This window comes from Manis javanica, chromosome 7, assembly GCF_040802235.1.
Source record: "Manis javanica isolate MJ-LG chromosome 7, MJ_LKY, whole genome shotgun sequence".
NCBI lineage: Eukaryota > Metazoa > Chordata > Mammalia > Pholidota > Manidae > Manis > Manis javanica.
The window spans coordinates 73134603-73161984 of record NC_133162.1 but is presented as its reverse complement, the minus strand read 5'-3'; the positions used below and the strand labels follow the sequence as shown (position 1 = coordinate 73161984).

At 54.8% G+C, this 27382-nt stretch overlaps 1 protein-coding gene across 4 annotated transcripts in view; it reads left to right on the top strand.

Annotated features, from left to right (window-relative positions):
* RASGEF1A (RasGEF domain family member 1A) overlaps positions 1–23212 on the top strand; it is a 77155-nt gene extending 53943 nt beyond the window's left edge. For all 4 annotated transcript variants that reach the window (XM_037003080.2, XM_037003079.2, XM_017677706.3 and 1 more), the window contains 12 exons: positions 11727–11927; positions 14351–14473; positions 16231–16368; positions 17108–17329; positions 17861–17935; positions 18346–18438; positions 18841–18943; positions 19026–19105; positions 19871–20062; positions 20643–20766; positions 21175–21247; positions 21479–23212. In XM_037003080.2, the coding sequence (XP_036858975.1) occupies positions 11733–11927; positions 14351–14473; positions 16231–16368; positions 17108–17329; positions 17861–17935; positions 18346–18438; positions 18841–18943; positions 19026–19105; positions 19871–20062; positions 20643–20766; positions 21175–21247; positions 21479–21503 (1443 nt within the window). In that variant the 5' untranslated portion in view covers positions 11727–11732 and the 3' untranslated portion in view covers positions 21504–23212. The remainder of the gene's footprint in view (positions 1–11726; positions 11928–14350; positions 14474–16230; positions 16369–17107; positions 17330–17860; positions 17936–18345; positions 18439–18840; positions 18944–19025; positions 19106–19870; positions 20063–20642; positions 20767–21174; positions 21248–21478) is intronic.
* The last annotated feature ends 4170 nt before the right edge of the window (positions 23213–27382 follow it).

Here is a 27382-nt window from a genome sequence, read left to right as displayed (position 1 = left end):
CTCCCACAGTGCAGCAGGTCCCAGGGGCGCCATGCTGGGCGACTGCCAGGAGGATGACAATTCAAGCAAAGGAAATTGATTTTTATTTGTTTTTAAACACAAAGGAAAATCGTTGCTCAGCCTAATTAGATGTCATTTGAAAATAAAAGAGATGTACATTCTTTTTTCCATCTCCCAGCAACCCCAGGCAGCCTTGGGGGCTGGAGGCTGACACCCACTCCTGGAAAGGCCTGAGCCAAAGCCTGTCCCCGCCCTACGCATCTGCCCCAGGAAGCCAGCCCTCTGCCTCTCAAGGACCCTCAGCTCTGGCACAGCCCCCTTATTGTCTGGCTCCATCATGGCCATGCCCTGAGGCTCATGGCATGGGGAAAGCCTGGGTAGGACACTCCCCGTGGGACCTGGGGTCCTCCTACCTGCTGAGGGTGGTGGGTTACTAGGGACTGCATCAGACTGATTAGTTGCAGTCTCACATGAATGTCCCACATAGTAAGGGGGTCCCAGAAGAGCCATTTCAGTTGAGGTGGGGATCTGCACCCTGCCACAAGCCCCCCTCCTCCGGGGAACCTTGAAGGGACTCCCAGAAATGACAGGAAAGCCTTCAAAGTTTATCTGTTTGCACTCTCCCATCCAAGCCTGCACCCAGATCAGCTGCCAGGAGTTGTCTGCCGACATGCAAGGGTGCCCTGGTGACCCCAGTGGAATCTGATGGAATCAGCCCAAGAGGGAAGGAGGCCACAGGTGAAGGGGTGGGGCATCCCCCCCAACCCACCAGCCATAGGGCCCTGGGTGGGAGGCCAGCATGCCAGCTGCTGCCTTGCTGGGAAAGGGCAGGATTCTCTGAAATCCTGCCTGCTCTGTCCTTGGGCCTCTCAGCACTCAATAATGGAATGGTTATTGGTGGACAATGACATGTTGTCCCCTGAACAGCCACCAGAAGAAGCTGACTGGACAGAAAAGGAGAAAAGGACGAGGAAAAATAGAAGAGGGAAAATCCTGGTCTTGGCAGAATTTGTATTTAGGTTTGTAGAGAGGAGATGGCAAGATTCCTTTAGTCAATTCAAATAGTATTTGGTTGAAGGAATTCAGAAGGAAAAAAATGAATCATGCATCTATAACAAAGCTTTAATTATCAACGTCACTCCTGGGCCAGGCCTCTGTGGAAAAGGTGCCTAGCGAGGTGCTACTGTGCTCTGGTTCCCATGGCAACAGCCCCCTGGCTGGTGTTGGCCTGTAGCCCTCTGCCAGGCCCCAGGGCTGCCCTGGTGGCCCAGAGGTACACACAAAGGTAAGCAAGGCTTTCCCTATGGCTTTTGTGAACATGATTGCTTGAAGCTTGGTTTATGCGAAACATCACTCCTTGCCTTCTAGCCCCCGATGCCCACGGGGCTGGAAGGATGGAGAGGCGGGAGCTGCAGGGTGCCCCTATGGCCTTACCTGCAGAGATGGGGCCAGCCATGTCCCAAGGACTCCCCTGCTGGAAAGTCCATGGAGGTGCAGAGGGTGGAGGGGTGAGGACTAAAGAGGTGTGTCACACCTGCCACTCTTCACCCTGGGCAGGGGCCAAGCAGCACCCTGGGCTAGAGCCAGCCCTAAGCTCCACATGCCATGATGGGGCAGTGCACCCAGGTCAATGGATCTGCCTGCCTGGAAGCAGGAGGCAGCTCCGCTCCACTTCCTGCCTGTCTTCTGGAAGGGCCCACTGTCCTGGTATGGGGAGGTGAGAGGGGCCCCAGAGGTGGGATCAGGGAGAGGGGAAGCACCAGCCCCCGTAATCTGTGTGTAGGAAGGCAACAGGTAACCTTCAGGACAAGGGCCCATTAGCGTCCTGCAGTTCTGATTCCACCCAGGCCCACAGGTACTGAGCATGTCCTGAGCAGGGTGGCTTCACTGCATGCTCATTACCACCTGTGCAACAGGTGCTGGAAGTGTCCTTTGCAGAGGAGAGCTCTGGCTCCCAGCTCAAGGGGTGGCCAGGTCTCACTGCCAGCCTGCTGGCCCCCAGGTTATGCTTGAAGCAAGAGCCCAGCTATCTGTGGGATGTGGCCCTAGCAGACAGGACCAGAGTTCTTTGGAGCTTAAGGGAGACACATTTCAGCTCAAAGTCAGTAAGATCTGAGCACTGGGTTTGGAGACAGCCCCCAGGAAGAAGCTTCCTGCCTTAGGAATGTCTTGAGTTCAGGCTAGTGGCTGCTTGTACCCTTCTGTTGTTGTGGGTCATTGGGAGAGGGACCTTCCATCCCTGGGGTGGAGGAGCCGGAGGTGGATGGGCAGCAGGGCTACACTTCCCAGTGGCCCAGAATCTGGGCAGCTGAGCAATAGGACAGGCCTAGAGCTACCCTGAGAGCAGGGGCAACGTCTGGCTTATGAGGTCTTGACTCCTGGAACCTCTTACACCCACTGCTATCTCTGAAAATAATAGTGAGCTAAGCCACAGACTCTCTTAAACAGTTCTTACTCACCCTGGGGGACTGCAGCCCTGGCTGCACAAAACTCAGGTCCCAGGTGGGAGGCGGAGGGATGTTTGTGTGTGTGTGTGTGTGTGTGTGTGTGAGTGTGAGTGTGTGGTGGGCAGAAACACTGAGCTTACCATGGCAGGGGTATTAGAGACATGGGGACAGGGAGGACCCCAGAGGGGAGGCCTTCCTGTGCCCCATGTCACCGTGTCCCTCAGACCCACCCCACCCTCATCCCAGCCGGCCTCCAAACCCCACCCCTACAGCTGGCCCTGACCCTAGGCTCCCTGGCTGTCAGTGGGATCCAGGAGGCAGTGCCCTCTCTAGGCCTTTTCCCCTTCTCTGGTGCCCTGCACTGGTACGGGACTCAGGAGGCCCACGTGAAGTAGCCTGTCCACTGGCCCTCCTGGCTTTTGCTGCATTTTCTGGTCTGTGAGCCTACTTGGGAAACAGCAGGATCATAGGACAGGGATTAAGTGGGATGTTGGGGGCACCAAGCAGGCACAGGTGCCTTGCTCCCTGACCTGTCCTGCCTGGGGTGTGAGGCCTTATTCCTGCCACGTGCCCTGCTGCAGAAGGGAGGCCCCCAGCCTCTGGCCACTAGTGCGTACAGGGTGGCTGCACCCGGTGTGAGGCCCTCACTTCACCCTCCCTATGGTGGCTGAGCCAGCAGGTGAGGGGGATCCCTCAGCCCACCCACTGGACCTCCAGCTTTCTACTTACCCTTACCCCCAACTGGTAGATTCAGTTATAATTTCATGAACAGTGTTTCAGTCGAGGCCACTTTCAGTGTCTTGATGGCCTCCTGGCAGGAGTACCCCTCTCTCTCAGGTCGTGTGACTAGAGAGGGTCCAGAGATAGGTCAGCATCCCCACTACGCAAAGCACTCACTAAAGCTTACCGAAAGGTGTGCATTTGCACAAGGAATCCTGCTAAGTATGTGTGCAGAGGGATGCATTTACACAAGCGTTTCATTAACCAATTTGGTCTGACCGGCCACCTCCTGCTTAGAGTTCCCTGCTGTGTGGAGTCGGGGCTCCCTAAGTCTATTCCTATCCCCAGACTGCCCCGGAAGGGGTCCCTGCCATTTCCCAGGAGGGCCGCAAGTAAGGGGCACTGCCGGCCGGCAGCCCGCAGGAGGAGGTCCCCATCTCCCTGAGGCCCGCGCAGATGCAGGACGGGGTGCAGGGAGCGCATCCCGCCCACAAGGCTCCGCCCACCGAGGCCCTGCCCACATCTGCTAGGTCCACCGCAGCTGGGCTGGGGGCGGGGCTGTGAAGCTCCTCGAGACCTGAATGGGGACGGGGCTGGAGGAAGGAGGAGGCACCCGAGCAGACCCAGGTTTCCCAGGACTGTCTGGAAGTACTTGTTCAGGAGTGAGTGAGCAGGCAGGGAGTGCTCCAGGGAAAACGGATCCCGAGAATAAGTGGGATGGAAGGCCCACAGGTCTGGGGGCACTAAGGCCTTGGCCGCAGCCCTTCCCGCTGCTCACAGGGCTCTTCCTTTTCCAGTAATCACCTTCAAGGCTGCTCATATCTCACCTCCTTAGGGGCCATTCCGTCCACTCCTTTGGCGTTACCGTCTGCCCTGCCCCCACACTCAGGACCTTCTTGTCCTGCTTCCAGAGCCCGGATCCACCCCTAACTTACCGAATTGCATCCGTTTCTGTGTAGTCATGGTGCATGCCAGCCACAGCCTGCTCTGTGGGGCACAGAGAGCCCTGTTCCTTCATTGGTGGGGCTCCATTGGGGTCTGGGCAGGTACTTGTTAACATTTGTGACTGATGATTGGGTGCATGGGTGGACAGCAGGAGGGTTCTGTGGAACACCCCAGCTCCTACCTGACCTCAGTGCAAATGATTTCAGAGAACCAGGTAGCCCTTGAAGGGTGATTGGGTCCATTCTACTGATGGAGTCAGGAGGCCCAGCCTGGGCTGCCCAGTGATCCCTGGCAGAGCTCACCTTGTGTGTTGGTGGCCCTGGTCCAAGCACCCAACATGGTTCTCTCTCCAGTTGTGGTCTCTGAGTGCAGATGGAGGTCCTGCCCTGCTGCCCTGCTCCCACCATGTCTGGATTTTTCTGGAACAACGATGAAACCGAAGACAACTCCATGAATGCACTCCTGAAATCTCTGCCAAAGGCTGCCTTGTTGTTTAAGTGCCCCACCAGGGCCGGGGTACAGGGCTGTCACCCAGCTCCCTCCAAAAGCACTCTCTCTCTCCTCCAGCCAACAGAGGGGAGACTGGCAAGAGGTGTAATTTTCAGTTACTAATTGTGATGCCCTGCAGCTTGCTGAGCTAAAAATAGTATTCATTTTTGTTGAGTAGGTTAAAAAATAGAAGCCCACGTGCTGCCTCCAAAAGAAGCACCCTTGCAAAGCCTGGCAGAGGCAGGGGGCTGACTGGTGCCCCTCCTCTACCTTCTGGCTGATCCCTGGGGACTCATGCAGGATAGGCCCTGATTTCCAGGAAGCTGGGAATCTTAACTTGCCATGCATGGATGGCCTTTTGGGGGCTCATCAGTTCCCAGAATCATATGCAGAACGTCTGGCAATGTGTACTTTATCCATGTGTTCAGGGTGAAGGCCTCAGCCTTCATCCAATGCTCAGAGGGTCATGTCTGAGAAATGGAGAAGCTGAGATAAGCTTTCTTTTGACTAATCTTGTTGTACTTTAACTGTTTAATTCAGGAGTTGGTTTCTCAGAAATTTACAGAATTGCAGACTCCAGGATCTAGAAAGAATCCTTCTGACCAACTCTGACTGCCCTGGGAATCTGCCCAAGACAGTTGCTCCCCTTCAGAGTTGCTGAGGCCTGACACTGTTCCTGTCCTGCTGTGCAGGACACTGTCCCCTCCCTGGGCTGTTATCACCACTGTCAGCTGAGGCAGAGCTGGCTGTGTTGGAGGCCACCCAGTTATCCCTTGTGCCACCCCCACCACTCCTCCCTTACTCCCTCTGAAGCTGAGAAGTGTGCTTTGTGCAGACACCCCAGGGTGGAGGAATGAATGTTCATTGAGTCCTGTCTCCCTTTTCCCAAATGTGTCCAGGAGGGCAGAGTTTGAGTTGGGAGCAAGGAGCTGGGCATCAGAGCCCAAGAAGCCCATGGGCTCCAGAGAGCCCACGGATGGGGCAGGCCACGGCCCCTCCCAATTCAAGGCCCCTGTCCTCCCTTGCTGCCCTGTGTCCCTTCCTAGGAGGACCTGAGCCTCCATCAGAGCTGTGGGGGTCCCAGGGTAGTGGGAGTGGAAAGCCTACATTCTGTGGGAGGCCGTCTTGGGCATAGGGCCTCACACCATTCATGTAGGAAACGGGCAAGCCCTGGCACATGGCTGCTTCCTTGGAGCTCGGAGCCAACTGTGTCTGGAGCTGGCTGGGGACCCTTCCCTCCTGCACCTGGGGGCCTGGCCTGGGCCTGCCCTGGCCTGGCACCCATCCAGCCTGTGTGGGAGGTGGGATACCCACAGGCCTGGCTTCCAGGAGGCAGTGACTCACTTCCCTCTGCTTCTGCAAGAGCTGAGTGCATCCATAATTAGAAGGTGCTTGCCTTCCTGCCTGCAGGGCAGGATCTGCAGTCAGGAGGCAGGCTGGGTGCAGTTTTGTACCCTGTTCCCTACAAAGGGCTGCTGCTTTGTCCAGGCTGGCTGCAGCTGACTTGGGGCAGTAGGGCACCAGCCTCAGGTGTTGGTGTGGAAAGCTGACCCACCTCAGCTCTATCCTCCTGACCCTCAGCCTGGCCCCAGGGAACTTCCAGGGCTCCGCAGAAGGTCTGCAGCCTTGAACAGACCTGGGGGCAGCTGGGAGCTGCCAAGGCAGGAGAGGGTCCCTATACATCCAGCTCCGGTTTTCACCTGGGCAGCCTGAACCCACAGTCCCTGTGCTGTCCCCAGGCAGCCAAGTCAGTGTTGGGTGGGGGCTGGGCAAAGGGGCTCTACACACGGCGGGGGCGGGGGTGCCTGACAGCCACAGAGAGAGGTCTCCCCCCTCACCTGCAGGCTCATGCGCTCCAAGGCCAAGCAGGGAGGGGCTGTACCCCCAGATGATCCGCAGGTGGTGCCGCTCACAGGGGCCACGCTGTGGGCAGCGAAGCTTTAGTTGAGGATCCCAGCCTGGAGGAGAGTGAGTGCTCAGGATGAGGCACACTGCCCACGAGCCCCCCAGCGGGCCTGACCTGAGGCTTGGATGCTCAGGTCTGGCTCTCCGGGGCCATGTGTCCATAGCAGTCCAGGTGGCTGTGTCCTGCTGGAGCCAGAGCAGGGGCACCTGAGGGAGTCGCCCCTCAGGACCTTGTGCAGTGGGCCCTGTTAGTCCTCCCACCAGCCGCTCTGGTTGCTTTCCTGTGCCCATTTCACAGATGAGGAAATTGAGGCTCTGAGGGGCTGACTGCCCAGAGAAAGCCCAGAGTGCGAGCCCCCTGCCTTTGCTGCCATGTGGCGGGCTGCACCCCAGCTTTGCCCTGGGCAGTCACAGCCCCTCTGCACCTTGTCCTGTCCGCAGCATGTGCAGAGTGACGGCTGCTCTCGTAGCGGTGTGGTGAGGGTGGGGGAGATGATTCAGCTCTAGCCTTAGTGTCCCTGTGGGATGGCACCAAGTACGCAGTCTTCCTGCAGCTGCTCCCTTCTTCCCCCCTGATGTGTGCTCCCACCAGATTGCCTGGTGCTCCACTCCCAGTGTCCCTTCCCCAAGGTGGGACCATCTGAGGGCAGTGCACACAGGCCTTGCTGAGATGCAAGAAAAGGACCCACAAGCAGGAACGGAAGGGAGCACAGGGCTGGGTGGGATGGCATGGAAGCACCAGGTGGAGGGCTCAGCAGGGTGGTCCTGTCGTCATCCCCGTTTAATAGCTGAGGAAATCAAGGCTGGTAGGACTCATCCAAAAACAAAGAGCTGGCCTGTTGCAGGGCTGGGATTCAAACCAAAGGTGCTCTGAATTCCTGCCCAGGGAGACCCACTCAGGGGCCTATGTCTTCCTATTTGGCACTGAGCCTGGAGACCCTCCCTCAGTGCTGTACCTGGGCAGGGATGGGCTCTGCTAGGGGTGGAGTAGGGACAAGGAAGGGGTTCAGTACACAGAGGAGTGGCAATGGGCAAGACTCCAGGTCAGGGAGACCCAGTCCCAGGCAGCGTCCCTGGGTGGGTCCAGCACAGGGTAGATGCCAGCTGGTCCCACTTGGCCCCTGTGGGCTCTGCCCACTCCCTGAGGGCATTCTGGGCCCCTTCCTGGAAACCTGCCCTTTCAGGTAGCTTGCCAGATGGTGGCTGTGCTTCCATCCCGCTCCAGCCTCTTTAATGTGCTCTTTATAAAAAGTGCTGATTTCAAAACAGCCTGCTTGCACTAAAAAGCAAAGTCATTTTATTTTTTTTAATTAAGGTATCATTGATATACAATCTTATGAAGGTTTCACATAAGCAACATCATGGTTTCAGCATTCACCCGTATTATCAAGTCCCCACCCCGCACCCCACTGCAGTCACTGTCCATCAGTGTAGTAAGATGCTATAGAGTCATTACTTGTCTTCTCTGTGCTGTACTGCCTTCCCCGTGACCTACCTATATTGTGTGTGCTAATCATAATGCCTCTTAATCCCCTTCTCCCTTCCTCCCCACCCCCTTCTCTTTGATAACCACTAGTCACTTCTTAGAGTCTGTGAGTCTACTGCTGTTTTGTTCCTTCAGTTTTGCTTCATCGCTATATTCCACAAATGAGGGAAATCATTTGGTACTTGTCCTTCTCTGCCTGGTTTATTTCACTGAGCATAGTATCCTCTAGCTCCATCCATGTTATTGCAAATGGTAGGATTTATTTTCTTTATATGGCTGAATAATATTTAATTGTGTATCTGTACCACTTCTTCTTTATCCATTCATCTACTGATGGACACTTAGGTTGCTTCCATGTCTTGGCTATTGTAAATAGTGCTGTCATAAACATAGGGGTGCATATGTCTTTTAGAAACTGGGATGCTGCATTCTTAGGGTAAGTTTCTAGGAATGGAATTCCTGGGTCAAATGGTATTTCTATTTTGAGTTTTTGAGGAACCTCCATATTGCTTTCCACAACTGCTGAATTAATTTACATTCCCACCAGCAGTGTAGGCGGGTTCCCCTTTCTCCACATCCTAGCCAACATTTGTTTTTCCTTGTCTTTTGGATGTTGGCCATCCTGACTGGTGTGAGGTGATATCCCATTGTGGTTTTAATTTGCATTTCCCTGATAATTAACAATGTGGAGCATCTTTTCATGTGCCTGTTGGCCATCTGAATTTCTTCTTTGGAGAAGCTTATGGTGTCCTTTGCTGTACAGAAGCTTTTTAGTTTGATGTAATCCCATTTGTTCATTTTTGCTTTTGTTTCCCTTGCCTGAGGAGATGTGTTCAGGAAAAATTGCTCATGTTTATATTCAAGAAATTTAAAGCAAAGTTACTTTAAAAGTGACAAAATAGATGTACATGACATTTAGAAAAGTTACCAAATAGTTTACCAAGATGTAGCATGGAGTTGCTGCCCAGCTCCCTCACAGTAAACTCTATGTTAGTGTGGTTGTGGGGGCTGCATGTTTTCTGTGCACTTATGTACACTTATATTAATGTTACTTAAAAATGACCAATGTGGGATCTTGTGCAGTCGGGGAATCCAGTTGTGGGGGCCTGAGACTAGCTGCTGTAGGAAGGGTCACTGCCCCAGCTGAAGGGATGGGCCTTCCTGGCCGCTCCTTCCTGTGGCCTGCTGGGGTCTGCATTGGCTGGTCCCAGGAGGGGCATGGTCACTGAGGACTGAGGCCCCCACGCAGGCAGGGAGCCTTGGGAGAGGAGCAGCATGGTAAGCCAGGGTCAGGTGGGAAGGGCAGCCCAGAGGCTGCCCAGGATGCATGGCCTGGGCCCACCCTCCCGGGGGAGGTGACTCCACCCTGAGCATCTTTCCCTTACCTTTCCATACCCTGTGAGGGCTGAGGCTCCCTAGGGTGTAGCTAAGGACTATTGCCTAATACCGAACTTGGCACCCACGTCCTGGTAGGCTTGCCCACCCCCTGGGGAGCAGAGCCAGGAAGCCAAGTCCCCAGGCTGAGTCCCTGCTGGCTCCCAGCCTCCAGGTAGCCTCCCTACCACTGGGTATCCCTGGAGTCTGGACACAGAGTGGCCTGCTCTGTGGGGGATCTGGCAGGGGCTGTGAGAGTTCATGGGGTGTCTGAGTGTACCTGCCCATGGCCCCTTCAGTCTGTTGCCTCTGCAACGGGAGGCCAGCAGCTCAGAAAACCCATCTCTGAAGGGGTCAGGAGGCCCAGCTCACCAAGTTGACTGCTGTTGGGTCACCTTTTGAGCCTAGAACTGTGTGACCTTGCAGATGCTGTCCCATGGTGCTTGGGCTTCAGGTAAGGTGCCGGGGCTTGGGTCCCTTGGGAGCCAGCAAGTGCACAGGAGAACAGCTGTGGGTACCAAGGTGCTTGGGGAGCCCACCTTTGTTATTTTATCCCATAAGTGGTTAATGGGCCAGGCTCTGGCTAGGCAGTAGGACGTGAAATGGAATAATTAGTCACTTGGAACAACATGGTCAGCAGTCTAGGGTTTAACCCAGGGCGGCTTCCTGGAGGTGGTGATGCCTGGGCTGGCCTTGGAACTCCTAGGATTTCCTCAGCTGAGTTCCTTCCCACTGAGCCTGTTTCATCATCTGAAAAATGAAGGATTTGTTCAAGTCATGGTTTCTCAGACTTGAGTGGCACCAGAACCCTGGCGGAGGCCTTGTTAAAACTCAGATCAAAGGCCCACCCTGAGTTTCTGACACAGGGGCAGGGCCCAAGAATGTGCATTCTAACATGTTGAGGAGAGTGTTGTGTGAGTCCAAACCCTGATCCTGGAGAGAGGCAGCACAGAACCTGGGGCCTAGGACATTCTAGCCCAGCCTTGTTTGGAGCTTTTCTTGTGCTCTCAACCTCTGTGCAAAGTGTTCCTGGGAATTCTCAGGCAACCTTCAGTTATTCGTCAGGCAGGTATTTGAGCCCGGTGCCCTTTACCCCTGGTGTGAGGCACAGTTGATGTCTGTGCCATGGGAGTCATCTCTGCTTGTACCATCTTGGAGGCAGAGGCCGGGGTCCCTTATGGCAGTAAAATAATCGTGGCTATAACTTGCTCTGCAGAGTCGGGAAGCTGAGGCCAGACTGGCTCAGAGACTTGCCTGGTCCAGGTCAGAGAGCTGGCTGGGCTGGGCCGGCTGCATCACTGGTTGGGGTGGTCCTGCCACCTCGGGAGCCGAGGAGGGAGGGGCGTGTGTTTTCCCCTTCCGCAGGCTCCAGGAGGTGGAGAAGCAGCCTGGGTGGCAGGTGCAGGGCTGGTGCCCGATGGCCAGCACCCACCAGACCGGAGAAGGCACAGCGTGACCATGCCCTGTCAAGGCAGGAAGGCCCAGTTCCCATGGGGACCTGAGCCCAGTGCCAGAAGGGAGCACAATGTGCTCCTCAGGCTGGTCAATGTGAATCTAGCCTCAGGCTGGTCAATGTGAATCTCCCTGAGGCCCTTACAGCCTCTCTCAGGGTGGCCCCTGCCTTGGGAAATGGGAAACTGAGGCCCAGAGGGCCGTAGACTGTCCCAGGCCTCACCAGAGCTTCTAGTACAGGCCCCACTGCAGCATGAGGTGGAGACCAGGTCACACCAGGCCAGGCCACTGTGGGCAGCCCCAGGAGCACTGAGCCCTCCTGCCTCCCCCACCCTGCTGCTCTGCTGCCCTTCTACAGCCCAGTATCTGCATCTAACAGGCATTTCAAGTTCAACATGTCCAAAGCCAACTTCCAGATCTCTTCCCAAACCTACCCTCATGTTCTTCCCTGTGCTTGCTCAGGCCCAAGACCATCTTTCACAGCGTCCAGAGTCGACCCTCCTCTGCTGTGACTATGCCTAGAATGTTCCTTTCTTATCTCAGAGAGCTGCATAGCTAATGCCATCAGTCTATTCCAGTGCCCTTACCTGAGGCTGCCCTGACCACCCCGTGCATACCTGGTGTTCTCTTCCCGGGTGTTATTTCTCTCCGTGGTTTCTCATCTCCCACTGAGATGTAACCCCAGAGGCAGGGCTCTGCGTGTTCCGGCCCCTGGAGTGAGGCCTGGGATGCACAGAACAGGAGCTGTGGGGCCACCCAGGAACCTGCCAGCCCAAGTTGATATCTAATGCCCACCCCTTGCCCTTGGTGGGGGTGCCTCTCTGGGACCCACTGGGGGGTCTCCAACATGCAGGCCTAGGGGGATCTGGGGGGGTGCCTTTCATGTTTGGCCTCGTCTTCTCTCCCAGGAAACTATGCCCCAGACGTCCGCCGTCTTCTCCAGCATACTCGGGCCTGGCTTTAGTGGACAGGTGCCACCCGGCATGGGGGAGCGAGGAGGTGGGGCTGGTGGCTCCGGGGACCTCATCTTCCAAGACGGACACCTCATCTCTGGATCCCTGGAGGCACTGATGGAGCACCTGGTCCCCACGGTGGACTATTACCCTGATGTGAGTGTCTGCAGCCTGGAGAGGGCTGTCCCTGGTGTGGGCAGCCTGGTTCCAGAGGCTGCCTCTGGGGTGGGGGAAAGGCCCAGAAAGAGCTGGATGGAGCAGTGGGGGGATGCAGGGTAGCCATCGGGGAGCCCCAGCCCCACCTCCTGTGCCTGCCTTGCCTCCTTCTGTGTCCCTGCCCCTGGGCAGTTGGGAGATGGCCTGGTAGCCCAAAGAAGCAGGCAAGCAAGGAGAGAGGCAAGGCTTAAGTTTTGAGCAGGGCCTGAGGCAAGGAAGGGGCATCTAAAGGCCTTGGGGTCCCTGCAAGGGTCCACCCAGCATGAGCCCTGTTTCTAAGCGGGGAGATTTGGTCTGTGCACGAACTATCATAGTCCAGAATATAGCGGGGACAGCCCTGCCGTGCCAGCATGCAGACCCCAGGGCCCGCCCGCGTGGGCAGGACTGGCCTTCAACCACAATCTCCATCTTCCCTCTTCACCTCAAGATGACATCAGGACACTGTTGGGACAGGAAGTTCCTTCATCATGTGGCTTCCCTTGTGCCTCTGAAGAGGGACATCTCTTAGCAGTGGTGGTGCTGGGCCTGCCTGCTCCCTTTGGAGTGCTTAGCCGCACCAGCCCCCTCCCCGGGGCAGAGTCCTGTGTGCTGGCCTTGGCGGTCAGACACAGCTTGCGATGTCGGGCAGGGGAGGCACTGCCCCCTCTGCACTCTAGCTTCTATGTGCTGACACTGGTGTCGGCTCAGCTTCCGGGGGTTCCAGGCCCACCCAACGTGTCAGGCCTTATCACCCAGTCCTGGGGCTCAGTCTGTTCTCCATCTGCCCTTCCATCCATCTCAGAAACCCTCGTGGGGCCTGGCTGGGGCTGGTGTGGTGATACAGATGTAGCTGAGGGTCCAGGTGGCAGAACCAAGAAGAGGGCACTTGAGGCCCTTTGAAGCAGTCCAGGCAAGGCTGTGCCCGGCCCCCCTCCACCCTGGCTCTGGGACTTCCGAGTCCAGGGTTGTTTGGGTGAGGGGGAGCTGTGGTTTTGTGGGAGGACCCTCCCCTTTTAGATCTGTTCCAGAGGAGCCTCCTCAGCAAAATGTCTCCCAGTGTCATTCCCGAAGTACTGTGCCCTGGGATGCCAGCCTGCTTTCCAGGAGAATGAAATGGAGGTGGGAGTAGGAAGGTGCCCCTGGGAGAGTCTGGGAGGGCAGCAGCTGGTGCTGAACTTCTGGGCACCCCACCCTTCCCTCACTGCCCATGTGGGCAGCTGGGTCACAGGCACTAGGAGCCCCCATGCTGCTCAGAGAGGCACAGCTCCTCCCCGGGGGCCCCGCCGGCCTTTGGCTGAGAACTCTGAGGTGACACCTGGTGCTTCTGTCTGACATCTGAGCCACAAGCTTAGACGCAGAGCCACTGACCACTGGGACCCCTGAGCACCACGCTGCCTGGCCTGGGGACAGGACATAGGTCCTGTGGGTGCCCCTGAGGGCTGCATGGGGCAGTGGGCCTGCAGCCTCGGTCCTGTTCCAGGAAGCCCGTACTCCCACAAATGCAGCACAGCTTGCTGTGGGCTAAAGGAAGGAAGACCTTTTCCTCTGAGCCCAGAGTGGGGTTGGGGGCCTGAGCCCCCCAATCTGCAGCAGCCATGTGGGAGTAGAGTCCCCAGCAGAGCCCCGAGCAGTGTCGCCCACCCCCAGGTCTGACCTGTCTGCAGACAGGGGCCAGTGTGGCTGTCTCACTGGCTCTGATCCATGTCAGACAAAAGGCTTCGGAGAACCCTCTGCCCAGGCCCTGTTCCCTGCCACCTCTCAGTCCGGATCATGAGGACCCCTCAGAGCCTTATCACACAGCCCAGCAACAAGGGCACGTGGACGTGGGACAGAAGGGCTCTGATGAGGCAGGTGGGGACAAGGCCCCAGCGGGTTAGGGGCTGCATGGGGACTTGCTTGATAGGGGTGCTGCGGCCGAGGAGGTCCTGTCCCGCCCCACAGACAAGGCCTCATCCCACCACCGAGAGACCTTGGGCAAAGCCAGTGAGGGTCTGGAGAAGCAGGCTTGGAGCCCGGCCCAGGGAGCACCACGGGCTGGGCAGCAGGCTGGAACAGGCTCAGAGCGTCCCACCAACATCCAGGCTGGGTTTAGCTCCGTGCTTGGGGAAGGCTGAGGGTGGGGAGAATCCCAGCAGGGCAAGACTGCTAGGATGGAGCTTGTTGGGGGGCTTCCATGAGCTGCTGGGAATTGGGGTTTGAGCTGTGCTGTGCGCGGGTCAGGGGTGGGGGGGATTTGGCAGCAGGAAGAGAAGGAAGGGCATTCCAGGGGAAAGGAGAAGGCATGGCCACTGGCTGGTACCCCTGGGTGCAGCAGACCTGGCCCACCATCCTGGAGGCCAGGCCAGGCCCAACCCACTCTGCCCCTTTTTGGCTCCTTTCTTCAGAGGACATACATCTTCACATTTCTCTTGAGCTCCCGGGTCTTCATCCCACCTCATGACCTGCTGGCCCGAGTGGGGCAGATCTGCCTGGAGCAGAGGCAGCAGCTGGAGGCCGCGTCTGAGAAGGTAAAGGTGTGCTGCCAGGGTGCTGTCTCTACACCCCTCCACCCTGTCACTCATGCGAGACAAGTGTGCTCACAGTAAGCAGGCCGGGCAGAGTCTGGCTGAGCACGGCCTGGGCACTCCCTCACTGGGTCTCGGGCCTCCTGGACCAGCTGGGGCGCAGCTCCCTGGAGCCCAGCAGCGCACACAGGGCCGAGCACTCTTCCTGGCAGTCTGGAAGCAACTGCTCTTGGTGGGCACTTGCAGCCCATCCTGGGGAAGGGACACAGCAGGCAGCTCTGCCAGATCTCCTAGTCAGGCCAGGGCTCCTGAAATGGAGGCCTGGCTACAGCTGGTAGAAAGGAACCCAGTGGGGCCTGTGTCACCTCCCCTCTCTGCACACAGTAGGCATTTTCAGTGACTCAAATAGGGCTGTTTGTCAACTGTTGACTTTTCTGATGGAGCCAAGCTTTGGGTGGCTAGGATGGTCAAGAAACCACAGTTTGTCCTTGAAGCCCTGCAGGCAGGGGCAGCAGCTTGAGGTGAAGCTTTTAGAAGCCTAGGGTCTGGTGCAGAAGAAGCAGTGGTGGGCATGTGTCAGAGCTTCCTGGGCCTATACTGGGCTGCAGCAGAACATGGTCTGTCCCCATTTGCTGCTGACCCTCCCCTCCACAGACTGGGCCTCCTGCTTCCACAGGTTTATAGCAAAGGCCTGTGAATGCCATGTAACCCTCAGAGCCTCCTCTCCAGGCGGGCTGACCCCAGGGGTGGGGGGCAGGGTTGTAGCACTGACCCTAGCGTGGTGGGCAGGAAAGGCTCCCAAAAGCACAGGTGGAAGTAAGTGCAGGTGAGAGGGGAGATGAGATTCTAGGCTAAGAGTCAGTGTGGGGACCCTAGAAGCCTGGGGGGAGCCTGCCAGCTTGTGTCCATGGTCATATGTGCTATTGGGCCTCTGAGGAAGGAACACAGGGCTCTCTTTCTAAGAATGGGGTGCTGTGGACATCTGGGGGAAATGTCTGTGAGGCCTCCTGAGATGCTGTGTTCCCTGGCCAGGAGAGGCTGCAGGGAGCTAGCGGGCCAGCTGGGAGAGGCACTGCATGGCCAGAGAAGCCATCCCTCATGACCACCTAGGGAAAGGGGCCATGGCTGGGGTCTGGGCTGGGGGTGAAGGTGGGCACAGGAGGGTTGTGGGCTTGTTTGGGCATTTCAGTAGGACAGTGTGGGGCTGGGCATGAGGGCCGTCCGGGATGCTGGGGCCCAGCATGTGGCACCCCCTTCTTGGGCTGTAAGTGCCTGGGCCTGGGGCAACAGCAGGGGCCTCCAGATGCCTTTAATGATATGAAGCTGGGAAGAGGACACTACCCGTGTTTGCTCTGTGCCCCCTCCCAGCTCTGCTAACCTCATTTTAATGGAGGAGGCAGGAAAGAGTCTCTCACTTAATGTTAATAATTTTGCTTGGTTTTCTTTATGTTTTCTTCTGGGTAACTTCTAATTACAGCAAAAGAAAGCTGTTTTCTGTGTCATGGTAGTGACAGGACAGGTTTTTTGCAAATGAACTTGAGTGAGAAAGAGCCGACTTACAGGGAATATGAAACAGCAGGTGTGACAGAACCTCATGCAGGGTGGGGATTGTCTGTCCAGAGGCCCCCAGGTGCTGCGAGGTGGACTTGGCTCTGGAGGGTGTCTGGGGGCCCCAGGGAACATGGGGAGCCCGGTACCACTGGTCATCTTGTTGCTCACTCTGGAGGGTCAGAGGACTCATGCTCGCCCTGCTGTCCCAGGCCAAGCTGAAGTCCTTCTCAGCCAAGATGGTGCAGCTGCTACAGGAATGGACGGAAGCGTTCCCCTACGACTTCCAGGATGAGAAGGCCATGGCCGAGCTGAAGGCCATTACCCACCGGGTCACGCAGTGTGATGAGGTAAGGCCCTCCTTGGCCCCTGCCAGGGCTCTTTAGGTAGGCCTGGGGCAGGGGTCTACTCTCACAGGAGGGTGGGTCTTCAGGGACAGCTCTCTACATGGTCCCTTTTGCCGTCACTCCCCCAAGAGGACTCCTGGGTGACCCCATCTGCCCCCACCCTCGACACCTCAACGGGCCAGACTTGCCCTCGGCACCTCTGCCTGAGGGGACTCGAGCATTGGGCAGGAGGAGCCCAGGCCCTACCGTCTGCATGGCTTTGGGTGGGTAGAGTGGGGGCCTCACAGGAGGCCGTTTGAGGCTGCCTACTTTTCGGGCTCCCAGGTCCTCCAGCGGACAAGCTGTGTGCTCAGAGAGCCCAGAGAGCTTTGGGAAGGGCCAGGGCTGCCCCCACCCAGGGAACGAAGGCTCCTGGCCCAGGAAGAAGCCCTCTAGATGCCTTATCAGCTGGCCACTACCCAGGAAGCCATGCTTTTCAGACCAGAAGCCTACCCTTGGCCCTGACCTGGCCCTCGGCTCTCACTCCCACAGGGCAGACAGCTGGGTGCCCTCCCCAGCAGTACTCAGAGAAGCCCGCATGGTACCGACTCTGTCACCAAAGGCCCAAGCTTTAAGGGCAGGTGTGGGTGAAGGATGTGGGTTCAAAGTCAGGCATGTCCCTGCAGATGAGAAGGGCCCGTCCAAAGAGGTGGTGGTCTTGCCACCAGCCCACACCAGCACCTTCCTTGCCTCTGACCCACAGGAGAATGGAACGGTGAAGAAGGCCATTGCCCAAATGACACAGAGCCTGCTGCTATCCCTGGCTGCTCGGAGCCAGCTTCAGGAGCTTCGGGAGAAGCTCCGCTCACCGGCCATGGACAAGGGGTCCATCCTCAAGGCCAAGCCACCAGCTGCTCAGAAGGACATCCTGGGAGTGTGCGCTGACCCCCTAGTTCTGGCCCAGCAGCTGACTCACATGGAGCTGGTCAGTCTGCAGGGCCCCCCAGCAGCTAGACTAGGGTCAGGTGAAGCCTGCTTGCCTGTTCCAACCACTGCTTTGGCGGGTGTATCCACTTGAGCAGTGGGTTCTCTGTGCCTGATGCCTGGGTCTCTGGGTTACAGTAGCCCATGTTAATGGGAGGGGCTGGGGCAATGGGGACCACAGTGGCCCAGGATGGGGGATTGGCCTGGGCAGAAGTGAAGGGCTTCCAGAGGGAAAGCCAGCTCCCCAGCCTGTCACCTCTTCCTGCCTGTGTCTTGGGCTGGGAGGGTACCCTACACCCAGCAGCTACTGCCCCATGGCTTCCGCCTCCCTCCCATGCAGCCCTGTCTCCTCCCTTCCAGAACCCTGCGTACACTGGGGGTGCTGGGCAGGGCCTGTGCACAGAAGGGCTGAGGTGCAGCCTGCAGGGAAGTCTCAGGTGACCATGCCCTATGCTCTTGAACGTGGGGCTATGCCTGCCTGACGATGGACAGCTTATGACCCCAGCATTCCTCTCCCTCCCCACCTGTCCAGGAGAGGGTCAGCAGCATTCACCCTGAGGACCTGATGCAGATTGTCAGCCACATGGACTCTCGGGACAAGCACAGGGTGAGGGGTTGGCGGGTACTCTGGGGTGGCCTGAGGGTGGGCCTGGCACCACACCCCACACAGGTGGGTAGGGGCCTCCTGAGGGTGAGGCCTCACAATTCAATGGATGTGGGTCTGGCTTCCTGGCCCCTGCTCCTGGGAGCTGGTGGATGGCCATGTGGGGTGGTGCATGCTGGGAGGGGGCCCAGTGGTCCCAGGGTCCTGGGGAGCCAGCTGGGCTGTCAGCTTAGTCCTGAGGGGCCTGGGGTAAGGGCCCACAGAAGGCACCCACCCAGCTTCCCCCACCTACCATCATTTTCACAGTCCCCTCCTCTAGCTCCAGCTCCTGCTTCTTGGTTCTGGGGCTAGGGCTGGGGCAGCATCCACCGGCAGGGTCTTCGGGTTCCCTGTGACCTGCTGTGTCCCCCCAGTGCCGAGGGGACCTGACCAAGACCTACAGCCTGGAGGCCTACGATAACTGGTTCAACTGCCTCAGCATGCTGGTGGCCACCGAGGTGTGCCGGGTAAGCTCTGCAGCACAACCTGGGTACGGGGGGTGCTGCTGAGGCTCTAGCTCCTGTTCCCCTCAGATGATGAAACATTCAAAGCAGAGGATGCCCCCTTTGTTAGGGCCCCGGAGGTGCCACCCCCCTACCCCATGGCCCGCAGTGATGCGTTAGATCATGAGAGCCACCGAGGAGGGCACACTGCCCAGCATGGCCTGTGAGCCCACTGGCAGCCCCCTTGGCACTCTCAGCCTGCCCTCCTGCCCCTCTGCCAGTGCTGGAAATGCCATGGCTGCATTTCCTGCCTCTGCAGCCTGCGGGTGCCCCCAACCATGGGTCTGACAGCTCTGTGGGCCCAGGGCGGCTTTGGGGCTGGAGGGGTGCCTGGTGGGCTCATGCGGAGGCTGTGCGGCTGCCCAGGCGGTGAAGAAGAAGCAGCGGACCCACGTGTTGGAGCTCTTCATCGATGTGGCCCGGGAGTGCTTCAACATCGGCAACTTCAACTCCATGATGGCCATCGTCTGTGAGTGTCTGGGCTGGGCTTCCCAACCAGCCTCTGTGTGGTCTGCCTCCCCTGCCCTGACCCCACCTGCCCTCCCTTGCAGCCGGCATGAACCTCAGTCCTGTGGCAAGGCTGAAGAAGACGTGGTCCAAAGTCAAGACAGCCAAGTTTGACGTCTTGGAGGTAGGCACCCCGCCTGCGTTGCTGGATGTGGAAGTGGGTTCTGAGGGCCTCCCAGCACACTTCGCGCCTCACTTAGAACTCAGTGCCCACAGTGCTCCCTGGGGTTGGGTGCGTCTAGCGGGCCTGGCCTGGCTGCCCTCAGGAGGGGTGTAGAGGAAGCTCTCCTCAACTCTGGGACTTCATTCGGACCTGGCATTGTCTACACAAGTTCTGGGGAGTGGCTAGCTTGACCAAAGAGGGCCCATGAGCCCCTTGTGGGTGATGCAGACTAAGCAGAGACTGGCCTCTTCCTGGCCTGGTTTACTTGGCCCTGGGTCACCTGAGCAGCCAGGGGCTGACAGTTTCCTGTGCAGCCTTGTCCAGATGTACCTGCCCACAGAATCCATTTCTGCCATCATGTGTTTTTGTGGAGCTGTTTAGGTTTGGGAGGAGTTAAGTCTAAGGAGAGGATCAAAGGAAGGTTTTGAAAGGAAAGGGGTGAGACCCAGGCTCCACAGAGCAGGAAGAGGCGAGCGAGAGCTGCGAGGCTTCCCTCTGCTTTCCTGGTGGAGCTCAGACCCCCGAAAGGCCCTGGCCCAGTGCTCAGCAAGGTGCCTCCAGGCAACCCCCTCCTGCACTCACTGCTGGAAAATAGATCTCTTGTGGGGACAGTCCAGGGCTTCCCAGGCAGGAAGTGCCTTCCCCATCAGCTGCTCCCTGCTTGGCAAGGGGCACCTGAGCAGGTCGGAGAGAGGCGGCACTGTCCACCACATCCTCTGCCCACAGCACCACATGGACCCATCCAGCAACTTCTGCAACTACCGCACGGCCCTGCAGGGGGCCACACAGAGGTCCCAGATGGCCAATAGCAGCCGGGAGAAGATCGTCATCCCTGTGTTCAACCTTTTCGTGAAGGACATCTACTTCCTGCACAAAATTCACACCAACCACCTGCCCAATGGGCACATTAACTTCAAGGTGAGCTCAGCCTGTTGGGGTCTGGGGGCATGGCCAGGCTCCCCACACACGGTGGGGAGTGAGGGTGTAGCCCCAGCCCTTATGGGTGAATGAGCTGGTTACAGAGCTTGGAGACAGAAGGGACCATTCTGAGAGGCTTCAGGCAACAAGGGCCTTGGGCAGAGAGAAGGTAGTAGAATTGTAGATGAAAGCTAAGGATACCTGGCCAAGGGCAGGAGGTAGCAACAGAGGTGACTGGGCAGGTGCAGAGGAGCTGGAATGTCCAGGTAAGGGGTGACAGGGAGTCACAGATTCTTACACAGAACCTGAAGACTGAGGTGGTGATGTTTTCTGATTGGCGGTGCTGGGGTGGCTGGGATGCCTGCTTCAGCCTGGAGATGAAGATGGGGCATGCTTGGGGTCCCTGCATAGGGGAGGCAGAGACCCTGCTGCAGCCTGGTGGCCCAGTGGGAGGGCAGAGTGGCCTTGGGGACTAGGGAAGGGAGCAGCAGACTAAAACCAGAACCTGTGTCCCATGCCCTAACCAAGGATTTCAATCTTAGTGACAAATGAACATCTAGTTGGTCTTCTGCCCCTTCAGAAATTTTGGGAGATCTCCAGACAGATCCATGAGTTCATGACATGGACACAGGTAGAGTGTCCCTTCGAGAAGGACAAGAAGATTCAGAGTTACCTGCTCACAGCGCCCATCTACAGCGAGGAAGGTGAGGGCCACGACCCACACTTACATACCCGACTCCTGCCACGTCTAGGGCCTGAGCTACAGAGCGGAAGCTCAGCTTGCAGGGTTGAGAGCCTGAGGGAGGGTCGTGGGCAAACGACAGATAAGGACAAGCAGAGATCAGCTCTGGAGGCCACGTGAGAGCCAGAAGGGGGCTGGGCCAGCTGCAGAACCAGCACACTTGGCTGACTCCTGGATCAGGGAGCTGGGGGCTCTAGGGCGCAGGGAACCCCACGCTGTAGAGACCTGTGGATGAGCCCTGGCCAGAGGTCACTGTCCCTTTGGCCCGAAAGTTGACCCCCAGAAGGGAGTGTCTGAGAAGGGGAAACTGGTGCGGCAGGCAGACTGGCTGCATGCGGACGTGGGTTCTGAGGGGCTTCCCATCTCTTAGCTCTTTTCATCGCCTCCTTTGAAAGCGAAGGTCCCGAGAACCACATGGAAAAGGACAGCTGGAAGACGCTCAGGTAGGAAACTCCAAGGCCCGTCCTGTGAGCCCCCAGCCCAGCCCACACCTGAGCCTACTGGGAAGGGGGAGAACTGCGGTAGAGGAAGGCGTCCTGCCCCGGTGCAGGCGATGGTGGTGGGAGCTGAGGACGTGGGGCTCGAAGGTCCGGAGCTTCCCTGAATAGCATGTGTGCCCGGGAAAGGGCCTGCCTGCCAGTGCCTGACATTGCCTTGTGCCCCGCCTCCTTTAGGACCACCCTCCTCAACAGAGCCTGAAGGCACCGGAGCAGCCTGCCACCACTGGATGAAGCACACACAGGCACTGAGTTTCAGTCTTGATTGATAGGAGTAGAGATTAGGAGGCCTCACTGGTTGGGGTCCATTTTGTATATAACTTTTATGAAAAAAAGGGTAATTATTTCATGCATCAACCTTTAGCACTTATGAAGTTCTTTTTGTTTATTTTAAACAACAGGGCAGGGCCCTGCTTTGGGGAGGGAGGAGTAACATGGGAGATGGCATCCATGATGACATCTAATGGAATGGAGATTTTCTTTCTACTTTTTGATTATTAACACCTTACAGAAAAATATTTTAAAAAACCCAACCCAAACCAACACAAGCCCTGCCTGCTCGGATGCCCTTCCAGCCAGTGTCTCTGATGTCGGGGTTAGTGCCTTAGAGCGGACGGAGGGCCGGGCTCCCGCTCTGTTCTTCTAGCCCGCAGCCAGCCAGTGCCGCTGGGAAAGCTCTGCTCTCAAAGCCCGGGCCAGAGAGGTTCCAGCACGAGGGGCTTGGGTGGCAAGGGGGTCTGGGAGGCATACTTCTGGAAGTGAACCTTAGTGCAGGCTTTCCAAAGTTTACATTTTCATTTTCCTTTATCAGGGACTTAGAGGGTCGGGGAGGGGCAGGGGACACCTGGCAGTATCTTAGCTGCTGGAATGTATCTGGCAAATTGTTCTTCAACGTTTTAGGGAAGGAGAAAATCGAACACAGTGTCAGTGGGGGAGTCATGCAATTGTCAGTTTTCCAGGCTATCACTGAAAGACACTTGGTTGTAATGAAGAGAATACAAAGTAGACCTGAGAATGGGGACATTTAAAACCTTTCTTGAAACCAAGTACAAAATACAAAGAAGCAGGTCTCAAATCAGTATTCTGGTGGGCCGCTTCCTCCTTCCCTCCGAGTGGGCGCTCCCCTAACGAACTCTGAAACAGACAATCAGCTGGACCAGTCACTGCTGGAGCCCCCTCACATAATCTGCCCAACCTTTGGAGGTATTTTCCACACCCAAACTTGGCAAGTACACTCCATTTTCTGTCTGACATCCTGGCTGTGTGACCGGGACAGCGCTGCTCCCTCCAAAGTCGGAGGTGGGCAATCCACGCTGACTCCATCTCCCTCCTAGTGGGGCTCCTGTCTGCACAAGCAGATTTGGAACCAGTCACCCTTGTTTCTCTCTGCACGCCCAGCTTCCACAGGAGCCTCCAGTGGGGAGGCCTGGGTGAGGACGGGTCAGTTAGTTGCTAATTCCCAAAGCTGCTAGGAGAGGCTGCCATGTGAAGGTGAGGCCTCAGAAGGAGGGGGCTCCATGATCCTCTGCTCTGGGTGGAACAAGAGTATTCGCACTGTATTGTCACAGTGTTTTTGCACTTTTCAGATGTTCTAGATAGTACATATTGTATACTGATAGTATATATTGCTTTATGTATTTGAGATAAAGGCTTAAGAATTGAGAATATATATTTGGAGTTCAACATGAGAACATTTTCTGTACATGCGTTAAGCAGCTCCCTTGGTTCTAGTGCCTACCTGATAGTGTCTGTCTGCTACTTTGTTTTCCCCATTTGATACATTCCTTAACTGTGATATTTTGGTATCTTAAGATGAACACTGAGTATAAAGCTGTGCCATGGTGCAGCATGTCAGGGTGGGTGTGATTGGATGTACGTACCTGTATCAATAAAGAAGCATGCTGCCCCCTCGTGTGCCTGCTCCCTGTGCAAATTCAGCGAGGTAAAGGGGCTCTGCTGCTGGCGGGAAGCCTGGCTAGGGAGGATGGGGCAGCCAAAGGGCTTTTCAAACAAATAATGCAGAATGAGACAAAGTTGTACAAGAAGTGTGTGCTTTCCTCCAACTAACATCCAAAAATATGTCCCCAATGCTTGTATTACATGGCCATGGGACTTTGGGAGACCTAACTTAAGACCTAACTTGTCCCACTGCTGCCCTGTCAGTGAGGCCCAGGCTGGATGAGGTCTGCTCGTCACAGCTCATTGAACCTTACCTGCTCCTGAAGAGCTAGCTCAGCCTGCTTTTAATGTGCTCAGGTCTGCCATGCCCATCAGACCAGTGCTGCCCAGCAGAGAACTCTTTGATGACAGAGTGTCTGGTATCTGCACTGTCCAGTAGAGTAGCTGCTAGTTACAGATAGGCCCTGAGCACTGAGCTATGGCTAGTGCAACTGAGGAATGGGACTTATAATTTTATTTAAGATTAAATAGCTAGTGGCCACATACTGGACAGAAGGCCAGGCTTGCAGGGCCTTGTTACCTGCTGCCCCTCCAGTGCCTCATGGATTGGACAGCACACAATGGGTGCTCAGGTGTTTGTGGAACAAATGAGGGTACCTATGAGGATATGTGAATTAATTTTGGGTAAATGACAGCATTTTTTGGGTCTTTAAATTCAGTGGTATCCTCTATGTCCTGGTAGTTATTTTTGGAAGTTTCACCTCCCTCAGCTGAAGAAGGGGCTGCTGTGCCTGGGACACAGGCTGCACCTGGAATACAGAGCTTGTGCTGGGGCAGGAGGTGAGCCAGCTTGGTGCCCTCCTTTACCCGTGGTGGTTCCTCGGGCCAGCGCTTCTCAAGCTGTGGGTCCCTGACAGCAGCAGCACTGGAAACTTGCTCAAAATATTCTCAGGGCCCCACTGCATTCCTGCTTACTGGGAAACCCAGGCAAGTCCTAGAAGCCGGCCAGGGTGTGAGAACCGCAGGGACTGGCTCCCTCCTGCCCTCCTAGCTCACTCTCCCAGGTGCCCCTACTTCTTAGGCATGCTAACCCCACATGCCACTCTTATGCACCTAATACCCTTGTGACTCCATTCTTACACACACTCTTCAAGAGTCTCCTTACATCTTCCCCAGTGAGTCATGCTCTGTGCTCCTCCAGGCCCTGTCCCTCCTTCCACATCACACTGCTGGCATTTGTCCTATGTACCAGAGTCTTGGCTCTTTCTGTGTAGAAGCCACTTGTATAGCTGTGTAGCCAGTGACCAGCATGGTATGCAGGTCCTGACAACACTGGATGACCGAATGCTACCTTTCACTTCACACATGCACTTTGGGAACAAATCTGTTATAGCATCAGATGCAACAGGAAGATGAACCAAGGATCCCTGCTAAGGCCATGGAGGCTTGTGACAAACTAAGATCACCTGTGAAATACATACCTCTATGTAAATGTAAGCCACATTGCTCAGTGAGGCAAGACAGCACACGCGTTAAGAGCAAGAAATCAAGTTAAGTTTTCGGTTCCCAGCTGGATGCCCTTGGACAAGCTGCTTGCTTTTTTCAGCCTCCACTTCTTCATGATTATTATGGAATCCCAGTACTCTCTGTATCACAGGGTTGTCGTAATATTATGGCAGAAGCGTAGCACCCAGTTCATTAGGAGCAGTGGTAGCTGGGTACCTGTAGCGGCTCCCGGGGGGAAACGCAATGCCACCTCTCTTGCACAATCTTCTGGGAAAAGTGAAACAAAGGATTAAAAGCACCCTGTCAAAGGAATAACTGAAGTCCTGGTCAATACATATTCTAGCATTTCCAAAGAGTTGCTTCAGTGCTCAATTTAACCAGTATATAGACACATATGGGGAAAAATTCCCACAAATTTGGGATTCATAGCGACTTCCTAAATGAAAAACCTATAGGCTGTTAACCTTAGATCATAATGCATTTTCTACCGTTAGTCCCAAAAAGGAAGTCATGACACTGTAAGATGAAGAGCTGCCAAATCCCACCCCCACCTCCCACTCATCCCCAAACCAGTATACATCCCAGGACTCTCAGGCATGGATCTTGAGTAACAAACAATGTTGGGAAAACAATGTCAAGAATATAAGTTATACACCTGTCCATTTCTGGACGTGAAAGACTAAGTGCTTGTAAGCTGAAATCAACTGATAACAGTTATATAAAACTTCAAAATTCAAGGCAGAAACCCAGAGAGGTTAACGAAACTCTGAAGCCACCTTTTGTCCTGAAGGCAGGGACTGTGAGCTTCCGTTTTCATGTCCACAAGGGGGATGGATAGGAAAGAAAGCCCAGGGCCTGTGCAAGAAGAGAGGTCCTATAGGAGACCCTAGCCCAAAAGGCTGGCATCCCAAAGAACCACCCCTCAGTGAACTTGTAATACAATGCTCCACCCTCAACCCCACCAAGGGGGTTAAGGAAAATTGCCTGTTTTGAACCTTGGCACTGAATGCGGATGGAGAAAACCCTCAGCATTTATAACCACAAGTCAGTGTATTTCATTTATAGCACAAGTAACATTGGTCAAAAAAACTTTAAGCCAAGTATTTAGTTTAACATGGCCCTGAACTTCCCTAAATTACCCAGTAGAGGCAGACATTCTGACCTATATGCTAGTTTAAAAAGTCTCTCTTTAACTGTGTTTAATCTTCTGTTAAACCCACGTGTTGTATTTCAAAATTTGTTTTCATTTCTAGAAGAAATAGAAATCTTAACTAAGGAAATTACCAGAATGTAGCAAAGATTGGAAAACATGAAATAGGTTGAGACATGGAGGATATAACAGGTTTAACATATATTTTCAGAGTTATAGATGGAAAGAGAGAATGAGGCAGAGACACTAAAATTATAATAGCTGAGACTCTTCCCAAATTGATAACAGACAACAATCTGGGGGTGCTAAATGAATCTCAAGCAGGACTAGAAAAAAATTAATCCACACACAGACATATCATAGTGATACGTAACAGAAAAAGATGAGATCTTAAAGACTGCCTGCCAGGGAAAGATAAGGTTATTACCATCAAACAAGTATCAGTTGTTAAGCTGACAGCTCACTTCACAATAGAAATAACTGAAGCCAGAAAACAGTGGACTAATAACACCAGTGTTCTAACAGAAAATTTCCTAACCTAGAATTTTATGTTCTCCCAGAAACACTTTTTAAATGAGATAAAAGATATTTTTCAAACTGAAAGAGAGTTTGCTATCAGTGGCCCTTCACTAACAGAAATTCTGCAGGATGAATCTTGACTTAAAGCAGTACAATAAAGCACCTAACCAAATGTGAAACTTTCTTTTTACTTTGGAGCAGGCAAAGGTTTCTTAAATTGGACACCAAAATCAGTAGCCATAAAAGAAAGATAATTGATAAACTGGCCATTATTAAAATTAAGAACTTTTGTTTATTAACAGATATCATTAAGAAAAGGAAAAATAGTCCCGTCTGGGAGAAGATAATTCAATACATAGATATGACAAAAGATTAACATCCAGAATATAGAAATAACTCCTACAATCAATTTTTAAAAAAAGGCAATTTAAAAAAGGCAAAAAATCTTAGTAGGCATTTCACAAAAGAAGATATCCAAAAGGCCAATAAACTTATGAAAAGATATTTAATGCCATTCCCTGATGATGTTAAACTGAACATTTAAAATATTCCCTACAATAAAACCAAACTGAGATAACTGTACACACCCAACAGAAACTGAAGGATCTATATTAAAAACATTGAAAATACTGTGTTGGGGAAGATGTGAAGCAACTGGATCTCTCCTGTGTGACTGGTAGCATCAGTTATTTGAGAGGACTTAAAAAAATCTGCAAAACTCTGGCCAGACTAATCACAAAAAAAAAAGACCACAAACAAACAGTATCAAGAATGAAAGACACTATCACAACAGATCCTGCGCATGCATGTTCTACACAGAGTAAGAGGATATTGCAAACAACTTTGTACATTTCCTCTAAATTTTTAAGTTTACCACTATGAATTCCTAGAAAATTGTACCTTATCTAGAATAACTCAAAACTGACTATGAAAAACCCCAGAAAATCTGAATAGTTCTACAGTCATTAAATGAATTGAACCATTAGAAACATTCTCATATAGATTCT